Genomic DNA, 16962 nt, shown 5'->3' on the forward strand with positions numbered 1-16962 from the left:
ATCTAGCTTCGTGTTTTCTCTTTTTAAAATGTATGCTTCATCTATTGATTAATATATTCATACATTATAGTTTTCAAGCAAACTGTACAAAAGGGCATTTATCTCAGTTTATAATCAGGATCATGGATCTATTACGCCACATAACTTTTATTTTGCAGTTTTCTGGTGGAGCTGAGAGGGAATACTCAAAACAACTGTTATCCTTCTTATATCCTTCGTTGTAAGTTTTACGATATTTTGTATATTATGTTGCTGATACGTTAAACATGTATGCATTTTAGTGTAAGTACCAAAAGGAACATGATCTGAAACAACTGATACATTGTCAGTGTCTGATGCAATGAAATATAGGTAGATCAAAGGCATACATCGTGGAAAAATTATTAACAAGAATGCTGTAAGTTAGGAAGGTTTGATAAAATGCGTTCTTGTTGCGATCAATCTTTTTGACACAGTACCAAAATATCAATGAAAGCCAAGTGTCTATAGTCCTACAGTCGAACATTTGAGCTGTTAGTTTGTCCGATTTGAAGCAGTTCCTGCTATAAAAATAAACTTTGAATTTAGTATATGAAAAACACCTGGCAAATTGTAATTGGTTAATAAGAAGATTGTCATAAAAACATTTGTGGACAAGTATGTCTTTGGATATTATTCTGAAAAGTTTCTGTGTAATGCTTTCAGGCGATACTCGTACGAAGTTATTACTGAGGAAAAGGAACTACTTTCTTTTGTATCAGTTCTTGGAACACGCCACGGTTATCCACAAGATTTCAACACCAAGGTCTGTTTGATATTCTTATTATTACAAACGTTTAAGAACATTTAAAGCGGCCACCAAGTTATTATGATTTGTAAAATAATATTTTTGATTTTAGATATATTTTGCATACCAGGATTAATGCGTTTTGATTTAAAATTCTTAATTTATGACAAAGTTTCATTAAGTAATTACTAGCTTAAAATATGACTCATGCCATGATGTGTAGTATTCTAAATTTTAAATTCCAGCTTCATTTGTATTTAGATGAAATACACTGAAAAATTATATAGGTTTCTACTTAAAAAGGACAAACTAAACTAAAGTAACTTTATTTTGTCAACAGACATACGAAAGGCGCTCATCCAAACTGGTTTGTTACGATCCAGACATGAATGGCACGGACAAATTTATTGACATGGGGCGCTGTGCAAAAGAAGTAAATTTCCCAATGTTTGTTATTTTAAATTAAAATGTGATTTCAGATTGAAAACTGAATTTGTTTTGTATGTTCTTAGATTTTACTTCACACTGTGCTGCACAGAAGTACTTTAAAACGTTTTCATATTGAATGTTAGTGAACTTTGTTGATCATCTATTCTACATGCATTTATTGCTATGCCGAAAAAATATTATAAGATTATATTACTGATATGATAGTTTAATACATCGAATGGTCGAGATAGTATGTGTTTAGGTTATTAAGTCTCTACCTTACGTTAAGTAATTTTAGTTATGTGAATCATTTTTCTCTCTATTAAACTCTAATTTCACCCACCAGACTTGTTCTTTTGTTCATCAATCATTTTCAAGCCATCTGATTAAACCTACAAAATTGATATCTGACATTTCAAAAATCAATATAAATCCTGGTTTCAGGGTAGCATAAATTGTTTCCTAATTATTTCAGGACCTCACTGAAGATGGTATTTACATACTAGACACTTTTGATCAGGTAGGCAATGGTTTGACATGGCTTATTCAATAATATTATTCTAATATATTTCCACATGCACATCAAAGGTTGTTTCTGCAACTAAGGTCTAATTATATGAATACGACCATTAGCTCCTCAATTTCTGTTCAGGTATTCTGAGATAAGATATTAAGATTCTAAATATCAAATTTTGTATCTCTTTTGGTTTGTTGAATGCATTTATTTAAATTAGCATATGAATAACATTTTATCGTTGAAGTACTATTTATACTCAGCTGTTGCCAATACCAACCTACTCCTATCGGTCGGCATGGTCTAATGAATGTAGCTCTACCTCAGATTTATCTTTACAGGAGCATGCCTTTGAAAATCCACTGAATAATGCATCAATGGCTAGAATCATCTTAGAATTTGCATCAAAACATACCAATATAAGCATTACATCACAATATGAACATCAACGAACGTAGTGGCAAAATGTGGTAAATATTTAATAGAAGTGCGTTTTGAATACATTGTATAATGCTCGGATATGAATGGCAATTGCTGTTAATGAAGCCTTACTTTATCGAATAAGTAGCATCAGGAACAATTATCCTATAGCAAATAAACAGAAAGCGATATAAAATGTTTTGTTCTTTGATGCCATTGCTTTGTTTCAGATGTTTGTATGGATAGGTGATCACATATCGGTCGAATCTCGTCTTTCAACTCCTTATATTGCAGAGGTAAGAGGTTCTTTATGCTTAAGATTAGATCATCTCTTTAAATTTAGTGTAATTGTAAAACCAATTTCTTAAAAGATCGTGTCCTGTGCCTACAACAGTTAAGAGTTGAATTTAGTATGATCTTTGATCGTTGAGGATGTGTTAACTCTATAAACCAATAAAGGAGCCAAACTTTGACAAACTCATAATTAAGAAATCAATGCTTATGTTTACTTTATATCTTTATCATGATGATTGTGGCTATCTTTAAGCAATGTACAAAGTTTAATTTAATTATTAGTGTTACTTTTTTCTCCGACGTAATTTATGTAAACAGTATGAGTCAATCTGTTATTGGTCAGAAGTTGCAATTTCATGGAAAAAAGTATGTATGCATTCACGGATGACATGGTGTTTACTAAATCAATAAATCGACATATTTGTCTGATATTTCTAGAAAGGATTGTAATGAACAAACAGGTTTACGTGCCGTACTATTGTGAAAATGACATTCTGGTGTATTAAAGCTTTATAGTGTGGTGGCATATTAATATTCGACGAATGATTTCAATACTTTGTATCTCCTTACAGGAATATTTAACAGATGAACCAGCTGCCAGATCCATAAACGGTGTAACCTTGTGTTTTGTGTCACAACGAGCGGAGCCGTCATCATTCACAAGGCATTTTGGATTCTGGGACGGGTTTCCCTATGGTGTAAGTATGTAATGAGGTTAACCTTCAACGCACTATATTTGTTTCTAAACACTTTATTTTACTGTCAGTGGTATTGTGGGCCAACGTCGTTATGAATTTGTTATTTTTGAGGATATTTTGTTTTCCGCCTGGTATTAGAATGCAAAAGCGTAAATATGTATCTTTGTGAATACCAAATGAACACATGTGTTTCTACCATATTGTACAGACATACATTAGTTTACTGGTTAACTGACAACACGTTCGTAATTACAATTTATGTCTTCAAACATTCACAGGGCAAAGATGTATATGAACAAGCAAGGAAACTATTACGACAGGAGAATGCAAAGATAGATCTTGAAGAAGAGGTTTGTTCATTATATTTATCGCTTTGTGGTAGAATTTGCGATTTGTGTTCTAAATAACTTATATATATATATATATATATATATATATATATATATATATATATATATATATATATATATATATATATATATATATATAATAGCAGTATGCAAGACTATACTGTAATTTATCTTTATAATAAGTTAAATAGTTAATTCTTAACTTGAAGGCCACTTTGGTAATATTGTCTACATCCGTAATGTTTAAATTAGGCAGACATCTTGTTTTGGCCAATTTTTCAGAATCTAAGAACATTGAGTTTTATTACAATTTACCATTCAGGATTTCTTTCTCCTCAGATTAAACCAAAATGTTATTCTGAAGTTAAACTCTATAATGAAATAATGATCATAATAAAGACATCGTGGAACGTGGCATTCGTTTATACGTTTTTTAATGGATTTTCTGTACAAATGAAGACATTCCTGCATGAGACGAACCTGTACGATCTAGTTTTATTCGTTATGTCTGGGATATTCTTTGGCATGCTTGATGACGATATACCAGACAAATGTCTGTCTTTGTCTGTCTGTCTCTCTTTATATATATATATATATATATATATATATATATATATATATATATATATATATATATATATATATATATATATATATACATATATATATATATATATATATATATATATATATATATATATATATATATATATATATATATATATATATACCTACTTCCAGAATGTATGCAATGTTAATATTTATGTCCAAGAAAGTGCATTTCCCTCCATTGTTTATACTGTGAATCACAATCGACAGAATTAGTTGCTTTACTAATAAATAGGATTGATTATATTACACCATCATGTAAGATGTGGAAACGAAATATATTGAGAAAAATGTTTGTAATTCATCACGTTATACAACACGAAATGGAATATATTCTTATACTTATATATACATTGCAGTTGAGAAACAACAATAGCGTATTCATTATTTTTGCTACCCAGAAAGATGCTTCTTGAATTCTTCTGATAGAGAATATTGATCAACATTTGCATTGAATGAACGTAAATTTATTAAATACTGAGATTGATAAAGAAGTTTTCGGGATATATTTCTGCTTTGATTAAGTAGATAGGTCTGTGTCCCAATATTTTTTATATGAGTCGGCCACTTTTTCCACCAATGCTAATCTTGCAAGGACCTATTATGGGATGAATTAGTAATGATGAATTTTCCACTGTTTGGTTTGTCTTGCTCAGATAAACGATTTGTCCAGTGCGTCAGTGTCGCCGTCTGAGGATATTTACCTAAGCCAGAATCATGATGAATCTGAGGATACCTCAACTCCCCAATTCTCCGATTCGACGTTCACAAATGAATCAGCGGTCCTACCTCACACGGCGATATATCCAGACAATTTCATGGAGATGACTCAGCGTTTCCACTATTTATACCCATACAGATATTCCTATCCTACCTCTGATAATTATTTACCAACATATGGCCAGCGACCATATATGCTATATCAAAATTATTATCCAAATGATAATACATACCCAAGTTCTGTGTACCCCAAGCAGAAAAGCGAGCTTAAACCACAAAACGAGACTGACAGAAAAGTAGACAACCGCTCACACGAGGGAGGGACCGAAAAATCCCATATTAAAACACATATGCAAACGAAAGGGGTAAAAAAATCTGACAGTCAGACAAGTGAACGAACTATACGGACCACAAAATCGAACAGTCAGACTCAAACGGCTCCTGTGCAGACACGTATGCGAAAGAAGGATTCCAAAACATCTGACATTCAGACGACTGAACGAACTAAACTGACCACAATATCCAAGAATAAAACGCAAAGGATTCCTAGGCAGAGAATGGGCGTATCTGCAATTAACAGCTCACTAAATAAGACCACAAAGAGAAAGACTTGAAATCGCATTGGCCCAAGTTAATATTTTAGAAATTTCAGTATTATATTTACCCAACTCAGGCCACACACTTCGCCCACTTTATCTTTTTACACGGATTATCCTTGTTACTAGAAACTATGGACATAAACACTGAAACTCCACTGTATTCTTTCCATAATTTTGATTTGATGTCAGTTGTCATTCATACAACGTCTTCATTAGAAATATCACAATCCTGAATCTTGTCTGTCCAAATTAATAACTTTTCTCAATTATATTTCATCTCATTTCGTGACTTGATAAAATCGAAACGTTCGTAAAAAAATATTCATCGATCGTTAAGTTTGAATCTCGAGTCTTTAATATATCTTTTATATTTGTTTTTTTAAATGCAAAATTATAAATTATGGAATTTTTGCTTTCAAAGAATTTTAAACTTGTTCCTTTTCATAAGCATATGTATGTTCTCAAACGGTGATTGTATAATAATATTTACTATGGAACAATTAAAATGAAAACAATATCAAAGACATGCCTAATTTCAATGGTCTTTATTAACGGAGCAGTTACTCCATGTTATTGTTGGGATGTGTTTGTTTCGTGTTGAGACTTTGTTCAACTGATACAGGTACAATTTTTAACATGTACCTGTGCATGAAGTGATGAGTTCGTTCTTTGTATGGAATCTAATTTCAGAGTATTTTTGGTGGTTGTTCATTTTTTCTAAACTTTATGCTTGTTCACGTACCATGCCATAATATTTTCGTGTTTTCTAAGGATTTGTCTTGACCTACTAGCATTATTGTAGATATTTGTTCTTTAGATTCTTTGTTATATCTGTTGAAGAATTCAACTCTGTCTGTGAGACATTCTGTTAGAGCAATTGTCGTGCTAGTATGTATGTCATAGTTTTTCAATTATAAAAAATGGCGCTTTTCTTGGCAATGAAGCTTGACCGCACGGCTTTTCATGTTGCATATCTCGGTTAATTCCGATATCGATGCGCTTTATGTAGCTTTTAAAAATATACGCGTAACTGATATATAATTATTGTTTTTATATGAAATGTGCGTTTATATATGTACTAAAATTAGAAAGCATATCATCTTTAATTAATGCCAGGTGAAATAACTCCATAAATTACAATAAGTCCATTTGTTGAGTGAGTCAGAGAGAACCTCAGATTAACACACGCACACAAACATATGTGGGAACGGTTATATTTGGTGGAGGTTTCTTATGCAGTTCACAACAGGTATCAAAGTGTCTAGTTTTCATTCACATACTTATGTACAACATTCTGATAATAAAGAAACTATATGAAACATTGTGCTAGCTTCATTCTAATTGTTTCAGCATGTACATTACTAATTGCCCATGTACCGCTTCGCACGTTTATTTGCCGTTTTTATTTAATAACTTCATTTAATATATTGTAACATAGAAAACTCTCTGTGCAATTTGCTTCTAATTTTGTTTGTTATTTGTTGTGCTAGATTGAGAGTACCTCTGCTCACATTGGTGTACCGAAGTACCCTTTCCAGACCCTGAGGCGCGACGACCTCCCTGAAGATGTAGATGATATGCACCGAGAGGTAACAGTTAACTCCAGTCTTCATTACTTCTAATAAAATGCAGTAATACATTAGCTACACGAGGATCACATAATAAACAACTCTGAAGACCACCTTTATACATAGTCTCTGATGCTTGTGTCTAAATTTAGCCTGTCTTTCAGTGGTTTATTATCAATTTAGCATCGTCATGATGGCACAGTTTTGTTTATGTTGGAACCGGCCTATTAAAAAACTATCATCTATACTGCTGTTATTCTACAGAAAGATGTGGCTATTGTTTTATTGTACGATAGTATATTTGACTCTAGCCATCCTAGGCGAAGGGATAATACTATGGAATGAATTCAGCTGAACGCATTAGCATGTTTGAGTTACTACAGCAAAGGCCTAATTATTATGTGCAAGAATTTTCCATCATCAGTGTTTCTATTGTACATTGGTGTATCATAACGAAAACTGTAGATGAAAGACGTTTAGCATTATAAATGAATGAATAATGTAGCCAATTCATTATCGAACCTAGATGATGTGTATTGCAGTACACTTTCAAGTAAAATATACATATACATGAATGGTATGTGTGATAGACATATAGATAGAACGATATACAATTATTATGTATTGGTTGTTAAATTCATATGTGTTTCTTCATCTCCTTGTTTTGGAAACGAGAACAAGTAGACTTTTTCTCAGCTGTCTTGCTCCACTGTTTTTGAACGAACCGCCATCACGTGATACTCGCAAGTCAACCCGTTTATGCTATGATGGACCCTCAGTAATTGCTTTAAATGATCACTCCTAGGCTCTCCACGTTACATTGTGCTCTAGACTAAACGAACTGGAACTACATTCATCATTACCTAAATGTAAACAGAAGCGAAAAAAGAAACGGTATTTCAAAGCTGGCCGGCGTAGAACAGGAAGAAGAATCCCAGTTACCTCCCTTATTTCGGCTCAACAATTTTAAAAAAAATTCGACCGTTAATTTAGATAACCTAATTCACATCCCTATTAATTCGTCAACCTTTATGTCAGCTATCCAAGAAAGACATCTACGCATTGCATTATTCAATGCCCAGTCAGTAGGAACACCGGAAAAGCGCACAGAAATAGTTAATTTTATCAACGACCAAAATGTTGACATATTTTTCCTGACAAAAACATGGCTAAAAACATCAGGCGATGAACCCAATTGTGCAGATCTAACACCCACTGGTTACTCCATCAAGTCGTTCCCCCGTAATTCTCGCGGATATGGAATTGCTGTCATCAAAAAGAACTCCATGATAAAACGTCTTAACTACACCACAACAATCATTTTCGACCAGACATCGTTTGAACTAGTCCAAACCACACTCACACTGGAGCAAAGGTCAGTCCATTTTTTCTGCCTATACCACCCTCCTCCTAGTAGAAAAAACAAGTTGACTGACTCTCTCTTTCTGGAGCAGTTTCCGAATCTCCTGGCCTATGGAAACTCTATAGGTGGCAACCTGATTATTCTTGGAGATTTCAACTTTCACTTTGACTGTCCTGGAAACTCAAATACATCAAAATTCATAGATTCCATTAATGTTTTCAACCTCAAACAGTCAGTTAACCAACCCACCCATAAACATGGTCACATTTTAGACTGGATTCTTCATAGACCTGATGATAACATTCTGTGGTCCTCCCTGGTATCCCTTGGCATTGCATCAGATCACCTCTGCATTATATGCTATCTTGACGTATCAGTCCCTAACCTTCCACATTTACTTCTACTAAGAGAAACCTCCGTATGATAAATAGAACCAAACTAATGCACGACATCCAAGCTATCCTAACAAATTGCTTACCTCCTACCACAGAACAACTCGATAACTGTCTGCGTTCATTGCTTGACAAACATGCCCCAGCTCCAAGTGCAGAGTATCAATTCAAAAGTGTTCTCCATGGTATAGCAGTGTTAGGAACCAGCTTCGTACTGCTAAAAGAGACCCCCGTAAAGCTGAGAGGCTCTGGCTTTCCACCAGACTCACTATTCATAAGCAAATCTATGAAGTCGCTACGAAGAATGTCACAAATATAGTCCATGCAGCGAAATCAGCCCACTACACTGCTAAGATTATGGAAAGTTCCAGCTGCAAATACCTGTTCGAGATTACTAACAAGCTAATGTCAAGGAACAAATCAACACCACTTTAAACTACCTTCTCTCCAGTCGTCTTTCCAGATGTGTTTGCAAATTTCATCCCTGACAAAGTACAAACCATTAGAGATAAGCTTGACACCACAATTTCAATTGACTCGTCGTTACCATACATTTGGGAAACAGAATTTGAGCGGCAATCATTAGCAGCATTTGAACCTGTCTCTATGGATTTCGTACGTACAATCCTGATGAAGAGTGCACCAAAGTCATGTGAACTTGATCCAATTCCAACATCACTGCTGCTTGAGTGCTTAGATCCAGTATTGCCTTCACTAACTGATGTTATTAATACCTCTCTCTCATCCGGGGAATTCCCATCATTTTTTTCAAAACTGCCATTGTAAAAGCCTCTGCTGAAGAAACCAACACTAGACCATAACACTTTAAAGAACTACCGTGTGACGTTCTGTCGTATTGGGGTGGGGTTCTCCCAATATAATTTAATCAAATTAAATTGAAAGTTCCACCCTGGCTCGTTAGGTTAGAAAGTTAAATTAGTGATGATGTAGATTTACAGCTCTGAGCCCCCAGTCAGCAATGCCGACGGTTAAATTATAGAGAACACGAAGATGAAATTCAATCAATAACAATTTAATAAATGTGATAATTTAAAAACGATAACTTCCAATCACTCGTCTTTCCCTCGACCAAGTGACAGCCTAATTCATCCCGTGATTTACAGTGTGAGTTCGATTTTCCCCCTGTCCTTGCATCTACTCATCTATTTCTTCCCGCTGATTCCTTCCTTCTTTCCGTTTCTCGAACTCCTCCTTTGTCTGTTTCCCTCTCTACTATCTCCTCCTCCTTCGCTCCAGACTTCAGCTTCTCCTTTCCCTCTCTATTATCTCCTCCTCCAATTCCGCTCCCAGACTTCAACTTCTCCCTCTTCTTCCCTCCTTTCCTCCGTCTCTCTATCCGAGACAACGGGACCAAACTTTAACTGGTCTGTCCCTCAAAGCTTCCTGTGAAAAACCACAAGGCGTTAACAAATGTTTAATCGAACCTCACCTCACACTATAACGACAATTAACCATCAGACAGCTGTCACTGTTTCGGCCACGCATGCATACACATCGAAATTCCCACACACTTCTTGCAGGGTAAACAATGGCGTAATAACACAGTATCAGCGAATTGTTATACAGACATCAATACATTGCGTCACGTCAGTATATACACATATATATTTAATCTCATCGTACTACAATCTGACAAAATCAGACGCATGTCTGTACATTACAAATATTCAACAATGGCAAAATCTATAATCATATGAACATATGTGTTAGTCTACTATAAAATACCCACATAGTAAAGTACAATATTAACTCTTACGACGGCTGGCAAGCTATATAATTCTTTACAAATATCAACTCATTTCTTCAAAATATGCAAACATATTAACAAAACAAAGTAATTCTTCGTACTACGATTCTAGTACTAATAAAGTATACATACGACCTACAATTAAAATGCAGTCGCATTCCACAAAGACCGAACAAATATCTACTGACCTTTTGAAGCTTTCTGTACTTAGACCTTCCCGCTCTAAGATTTTCCCGCCAATAACGAATGGCTATTCGGAGTTACGCTAACCTCTTCTCTGGGTAATTTCTCTCAGCGAACTAACTTTTGCCGGAAAACGCAGGGATATCATTCTACCCAAATCAAGGTCTCCCCCACATCTCGATTCTGATTGGGTGGCGCTGTGCCCCTGTCCAATCGTCTTAGCGGCCAGTTCAACCTGTCTGTCTGTTTGCAGGGGAAAGAAGTTAGGACACTCCCACTTCTTCAGGCAATTTCTTTTGATCTTGGAAACATTTCGACACCTAGGTGATAATTGGCTGTCTGTGACTTTGCAACTCCGATGTCCGGTCCTTCGATTCTAGCCACAACAATCTTACGTAACGGATTAGTGCTAGCCTTCGGCAATGTTCGACATCAAACAATGACCCGTCAAAATTACCTTGATTATACATGTTTCAAACTGGGCTACTCTGGGTCGGGGTAAACATGACATACCGCCCAGTTTGTAATTTTCCTTTCATATAAAAAATCTTAGAAAAGGCTGTTTTATCCCAGCCTGTATCTCATCTAAATTCAGTCTTTTAAGCAATGTACAATTGCCCTTTCCACAATACTGAAACTACTCTTCTAAAAGTAGTTAATGACATTCTCTCTGCGTTGGATAGCGGAAAGATTACAGTCCTCACCCTCCTTGATTTGTCTGCAGCATTTGACACAATTGACCATGATATATTACTTCACCGTCTCCAGCATGTATTTGTCATTCATGATACAGCCGTACCGTGGTTCAAGTCCTATTTGGTCAACAGGACACAAATTGTATCTGCAAATGGAATACACTCCAGCCCAGTTGATCTATCTAGTGGTGTTCAACAGACGTCTGTTCTTGGACCTGTTCTCTTCCTTTTGTACACTCAGTCGCTCTCAAGTGTCATATATCATCATCCATTGTCTCACCAATTGTACGCTGATGACACCCAACTATACAAATCTAGCCACCTAACTGAAGTTGATGCTACCATCCAAGGTGTAGAGAGGTGCATTTCTGATGTGAAATCATGGATGACATGTAACAAGCTGCAGATGAATGATGATAAAACTTAGGCCATTCTGATCACAACACAAAGACGTTCTCATTCACATCCTTTACCTCAAACAATACATATCAGCAACGCCAACATTAAATTCACACCATCAGTACGAAACCTAGAAGTTATTCTGGACAGTACTCTCACATTGCACCAACATGTCATGCAAGGCTGCATATCTTGAGCTGAGACGCATCAGGTCCATTCGCAAATATCTTTCAGTTGATGGCACTAAAACACTTGTGTGTTCATTAGTACTTTCAAGACTGGACTATTGTAACTCAATTCTGTCTGGTTCATCTCAATATCTGCTCCAGAAACTTCAAAACACAGCTGCTCGGATCATACTTACAGTACCACAATCAGAGCACACCTTTCTGCTGCTCTGTACCCTACACTGGCTATCCATTCAATCCAGAATCAAACACAACATTTATTCCCTGTGCTCCGTTTCACTATCGGACTCCAGTCCAACGTACCTATCCGATCTCACCCATGTGTACAGACCAGCAAGATACTTACGCTCCTCTTCTGACAATCGTATACTCATTATTCCCACTATGAAAACAAAGTCATATGGACAGCGTTCTTTTGCATACCAAGACCCAGCAACAACGTGGAATGAATTGCCCACTGAACTTAGACAGAAAAACACAGTGATCACATTCAAGAAGGCTCTCAAAACTCAGTAATTTCGACTGCAAGAACAAACTTAAAGACCTAATAATGTTTCCTACCTGAAATATTCTCAGCATGTTTTTTATTTTTTTAAATGTTTTTCTAATTTCATGGTGTTTGTTTTTGTAATAATATTATTATATGTTTTTATCTAACAGGTTTTGTCTAATGTTGTAAAGCGCTTAGAGCTTCTAAAGATTAGACGCTATACAAAGTCCTCATTATTATTATTATTATTATTATTATTATAAATGCAAATATGATAATATATGTTAAAATATAAGGATTTAGAACTAATTTACTGACAAATTTACTTTTAACACGTGCAGTGTCAGGAAAGCTGGTACGTATAAATAATAGATGCACTCTGCCTTGACGTGGAGAAGTAGCTTTTCGCTTATCTACCCCCATTTACGCCAGTAAATGCAATGAAAATGCTAAATGTAATAAGTAAAGTAGATGTAACATGACTCGAAATCTAAAACGTAACATAATCGAAGCTAAATGGAATAATGGTAGGAATGATCAACACGATGTTTATTGTAATGAAGGCGTGATAGTGGCAATAGAACAATGACTGTTTATAAATTATAGATGAGAAAACAATGAACACTTAAAGTTCTCAGTTGTGAGGGTAGCAAAAATGACGTTGTGACATAATTTGCTGATATTTAAATTTCTGATTTTGTTCACGGAGCATTTTGCAGAGCCTAGAATTATCCATTTCAGTTTTCCACTGTGGGATTATATCGTAATGGATGTTTGGTACCTGATAAATTGATAACACAGTTCTAATGGTGTACAGTTCTCATTTCATTGTCAGGAAAACATAAATTAAAGGTCATTTACTCTCAGATACTATAAAATGAAGTGCTAGAAAAAATCCATGACCAAATGAAACTAAAATGCAACGTAAAATATATACTAAGCGACGATAATTTTAATTTGATTTTAGTTTAACACTTGACGTCAGTACATTTTTATTTTCTAAGGAAGCAGTTTGTATGAGCTGATCTATGCTCGATACATCTATTCAATGAATGTTCGGTACACTGATAATGATTTTCGATTATTTTGAATGCAAATATCATTCATTCAGGGAATAGTCCGTTTTATTTTAAATGTGATTTTAATAAAGACAAAATGTCAGTTTATAAAGAAGATGAGTTCAAAACGTGATATTATTAATGATACTGCATATACTTCCTGATCTACTATTCAATGTTAGCAACATAAAGACCGACTGGACAATACTGCATTTATTTTGATGTAAAAACTTGTTACATTAACAGTTGAATTCAGTCAGAGTTAAGAGATCAACATTTATTACTCTTAGATTTATTGCAATTGGCATGAACTCTGTTATTTGGTATATGTATTACAATCAGAATCATGGTTTGTTACATTTAGTATGCATACTAGATTTAGCTTTTTCATTACATTTACTGGTGTAAGACAGGATATACTAATGACGAAAATCGAATATCCGATTGCTGAGTCTATCTTAGAGCATAAAAATGAATTATCAATTGTTTCCACCAAGGGAACTTTTCAATGTCTCATGAAAAGTATAAAAAGATTCAACTACAGCAAAACTTCGAAAGCAATATCACATTCTAATTGCTATTTTAGTTGTCCTTTCTTCTTTATTGTTGCTGCTGTCCAGATTTGGACATCTATAATTTCTGAATGCCTTGCTGCTTCAATAATACACAACACTTCCATGAATCTTGAAAAGCTTTTCAAGTACTTAGGCATGCTTATTACAATGAATTTATTAAATGAATAATATTCTCTTTTGCCGCTTCAAAATTAGAATCTTTTGTATTCACTCTGTGATGGAATTTAACTGTATTTTTCCAGATTAATTATGAATCGTTTCTTTTGACGTTAGCACCATAATTTTTTCGTTACTTTGCCCATCTTCGTGACATTTTAAGATAAAATCTGAATTTAAGATGGAAAATACCATCTGTTAAACGTGCATATTACATAAGAGTCACATGTTAACATATCAAGCTAGATTTTCTTTTTTTCAATGGTGGAACTGTTCAGTAGCTTTTCATCCTGCTTGCCTAGTAATCGAAGTTTTTCGATATATCTTATTGTGTGGAATATCAAAACAGTAAACAATAAAGCTAAATATATGCACCGATTGTCATAATGTTGTATAAAGTTATTTTATCCACTCGTCTATATTGAAATAACTGAAAGACAATGCTTTTAGATTAATTTGAGATCTTACATCAGACGTTACTTTGTCTCATTCTTGGTTCTATCACAATTATTTTTAGCTTCTGTGTTCACTTTCTCAGTGACCTTATAAAGGTATCTTCTAATACGCTTGCATGAATATTTTGAAATTCTCTTTTCAGTATTATTTAACAAATAAACAGTTCCAAGAAGTACTTCTAATTTCAAGGGAGGATTTCTACAAGCTGCCATCTTGGAAACAGTGTCAGATATTAACCTCATCAAAGTTGATGTATCGTCAGCATCCACCAAACAGACAACTCGAAATATCATCGTAATATATTAATGGAGTCATATTTTCCACATCATATGTTTGAAACCAAATCCATATGTTACTTGTTACGTCCATATATTTTTTAAAAAAAGATTTCTACATGATATTATTTTTTTTCTTCTAAGTTGTAATATTTTTCAGTGAGAAATATATGGCTACAATTTTCACGTCCTCTTCTGCAAAGAACACTTTAGAAGATCTTGTGTCAGTGGTGTTGTATTAGTCACTTATAACGGACACTCAGGTGTTAATATGTGTTGGTGTTGCATACTTTTCAGTTTTGTACTTTTGTGTTTCATCTTTCCATGCCATCAGTATGTCCATTTCCGCTTACGAAAACCTTCATATAATCAAGAAACGATCTTACCTCAAGATTGTGACTCAAAATAAACATTCTTTAAAATTAAATATACACCATTAAGAGCTTATAAAACATTTATTGAAGACGGAAATAGCTTTTGTTTATTTTTAATTGATGAACCAAACGTTAACATCAAACATAATCAGAAACATTATTTGAACATAAAATATTGTCCGTTTTGTGATTGCAGTTAGGATGCTCCCACGTGCATACATGTCTGTATTTTTTTCATTTGGTTATTTCTTCATGATGATTTGCAAAAGACATTTAATGAACTATGATAAGAGATCCTTCTGTGGTGAGTCTATACTTCCATGTTTTATCTAAAACTGCACTATGTTTTCAAGAAAATTTGTGTCTGAAGAAAATGTTGGTTAGGTATATTAGTATGTTTTAGACCGTTGTTGTGTCAGATAAATCTCCCTCAATTATTGTTGATAAGGAGTGCGTTATCTACTATCACTAATTTAACAGTTATTTATATATATATATATATATATATATATATATATATATATATATATATATATATATATATATATATATATATATATATATATATATATATATAGTTCATCTATTTATATTAATATTTTTTACATAACATTTTTCCTAATGGTAAGTCAGTAATTGCACGTGTGTTTAGTAAGATTTAATTGCAAAATAATCATGAACTCCTTATTGTAATTTTGTTTAGATGAAATCATCGGGTTTTCGTATTATTGATAAAATAATGATGTGGCTGAGACTAAATCTGGAAAAAAGTGTTTAGGATATATGCCAGTAAGGTAAAATGAATCTTTTGATAAGTGGATGGCAACGAATTTTTGCCAGATACCCAATTACAATAACTGCGCATTAGCTAATACATGCAAAACAAGTCTTTCTTTTTTCATGCATTTAATTGGGCGCAGTATGTTATTTCCACTTCTATTGTCAAAGTAATTTCTCCTAGCTCCGATTCCTCTGCTGCATTATGGAAACAGTGAGATCAAATGAGAATTTATGTTTTCTTTTGTCCAGCGATCGGTATTATTAAAAACAATGTCGAACACAATCTTTAATTACGTGTTTGTGTTTATACATCATAGCATTAATTACCTTTTTCACGATAGAAAATCGAATCATATTATAGCAATGCCCAAGTTTAAGGACGTATTAAAATTCTGTTCTAAACGGGATATCTTTCAATGAAAACCAAGTAGATTTAATTGAATGATGTATACCTTTCCTGAAACGAATGTTTATATAGTATTTATTATTATGTATTCTATAAGTTAATATTATTTCAATTATTGTGCTGACTTATAAACATGAAATTTTTACATTGTGTCATAAATAGAAGTGTTCTCTTCTAACACAAATAAACAAGGTATTTAAAATTGTGTAATTTCTGATTTTATTACTTTACAATTCTGGGCAAGTTTTATTAGCTTACACAAAATATGGGGTTCACAATTGCAATTTTCTTAAAACGTTGAGTTTTGTGTAAGCATCTCAGTGAAAAACAAAGACATATTATATTATCAATCTCTTTAGAGAGATTGGGTACAATTTGTATCGGTCTTCGTGCAAAAATTATTTATGTTTTGTTTCAATTACAATTAAGATAAGTAA

At 33.9% G+C, this 16962-nt stretch overlaps 1 protein-coding gene across 7 annotated transcripts in view; it reads left to right on the forward strand.

The window, feature by feature from the left end:
* LOC149801922 (advillin-like) overlaps positions 1-16730 on the forward strand; it is a 102075-nt gene extending 85345 nt beyond the window's left edge. For 4 of the 7 annotated variants that reach the window (XR_016420757.1, XR_016420758.1, XR_016420756.1 and 1 more), the window contains exons 20-29: positions 159-220; positions 685-784; positions 1107-1199; positions 1671-1715; positions 2360-2425; positions 2996-3121; positions 3400-3471; positions 4737-6021; positions 6890-6988; positions 12787-12800. Coding sequence is in view for 3 of the 7 variants with exons in the window: in XM_089956306.1 (XP_089812432.1) it covers positions 159-220; positions 685-784; positions 1107-1199; positions 1671-1715; positions 2360-2425; positions 2996-3121; positions 3400-3471; positions 6890-6988; positions 14833-14988 (819 nt within the window). In the remaining 4 variants the exon portion in view is untranslated. Of the gene's footprint in view, positions 1-158; positions 221-684; positions 785-1106; positions 1200-1670; positions 1716-2359; positions 2426-2995; positions 3122-3399; positions 3472-4736; positions 6022-6889; positions 6989-12780; positions 12801-14832 lie in introns of those variants that run through there. The other 3 variants (XM_089956307.1, XM_089956308.1, XM_089956306.1) reach the window with 3 other exon arrangements.
* The last annotated feature ends 232 nt before the right edge of the window (positions 16731-16962 follow it).

The sequence above is a fragment of the Sinohyriopsis cumingii genome, chromosome 4 (genome assembly GCF_028554795.1).
Source record: "Sinohyriopsis cumingii isolate HCF-2022 chromosome 4, ASM2855479v2, whole genome shotgun sequence".
Lineage (NCBI taxonomy): Eukaryota > Metazoa > Mollusca > Bivalvia > Unionida > Unionidae > Sinohyriopsis > Sinohyriopsis cumingii.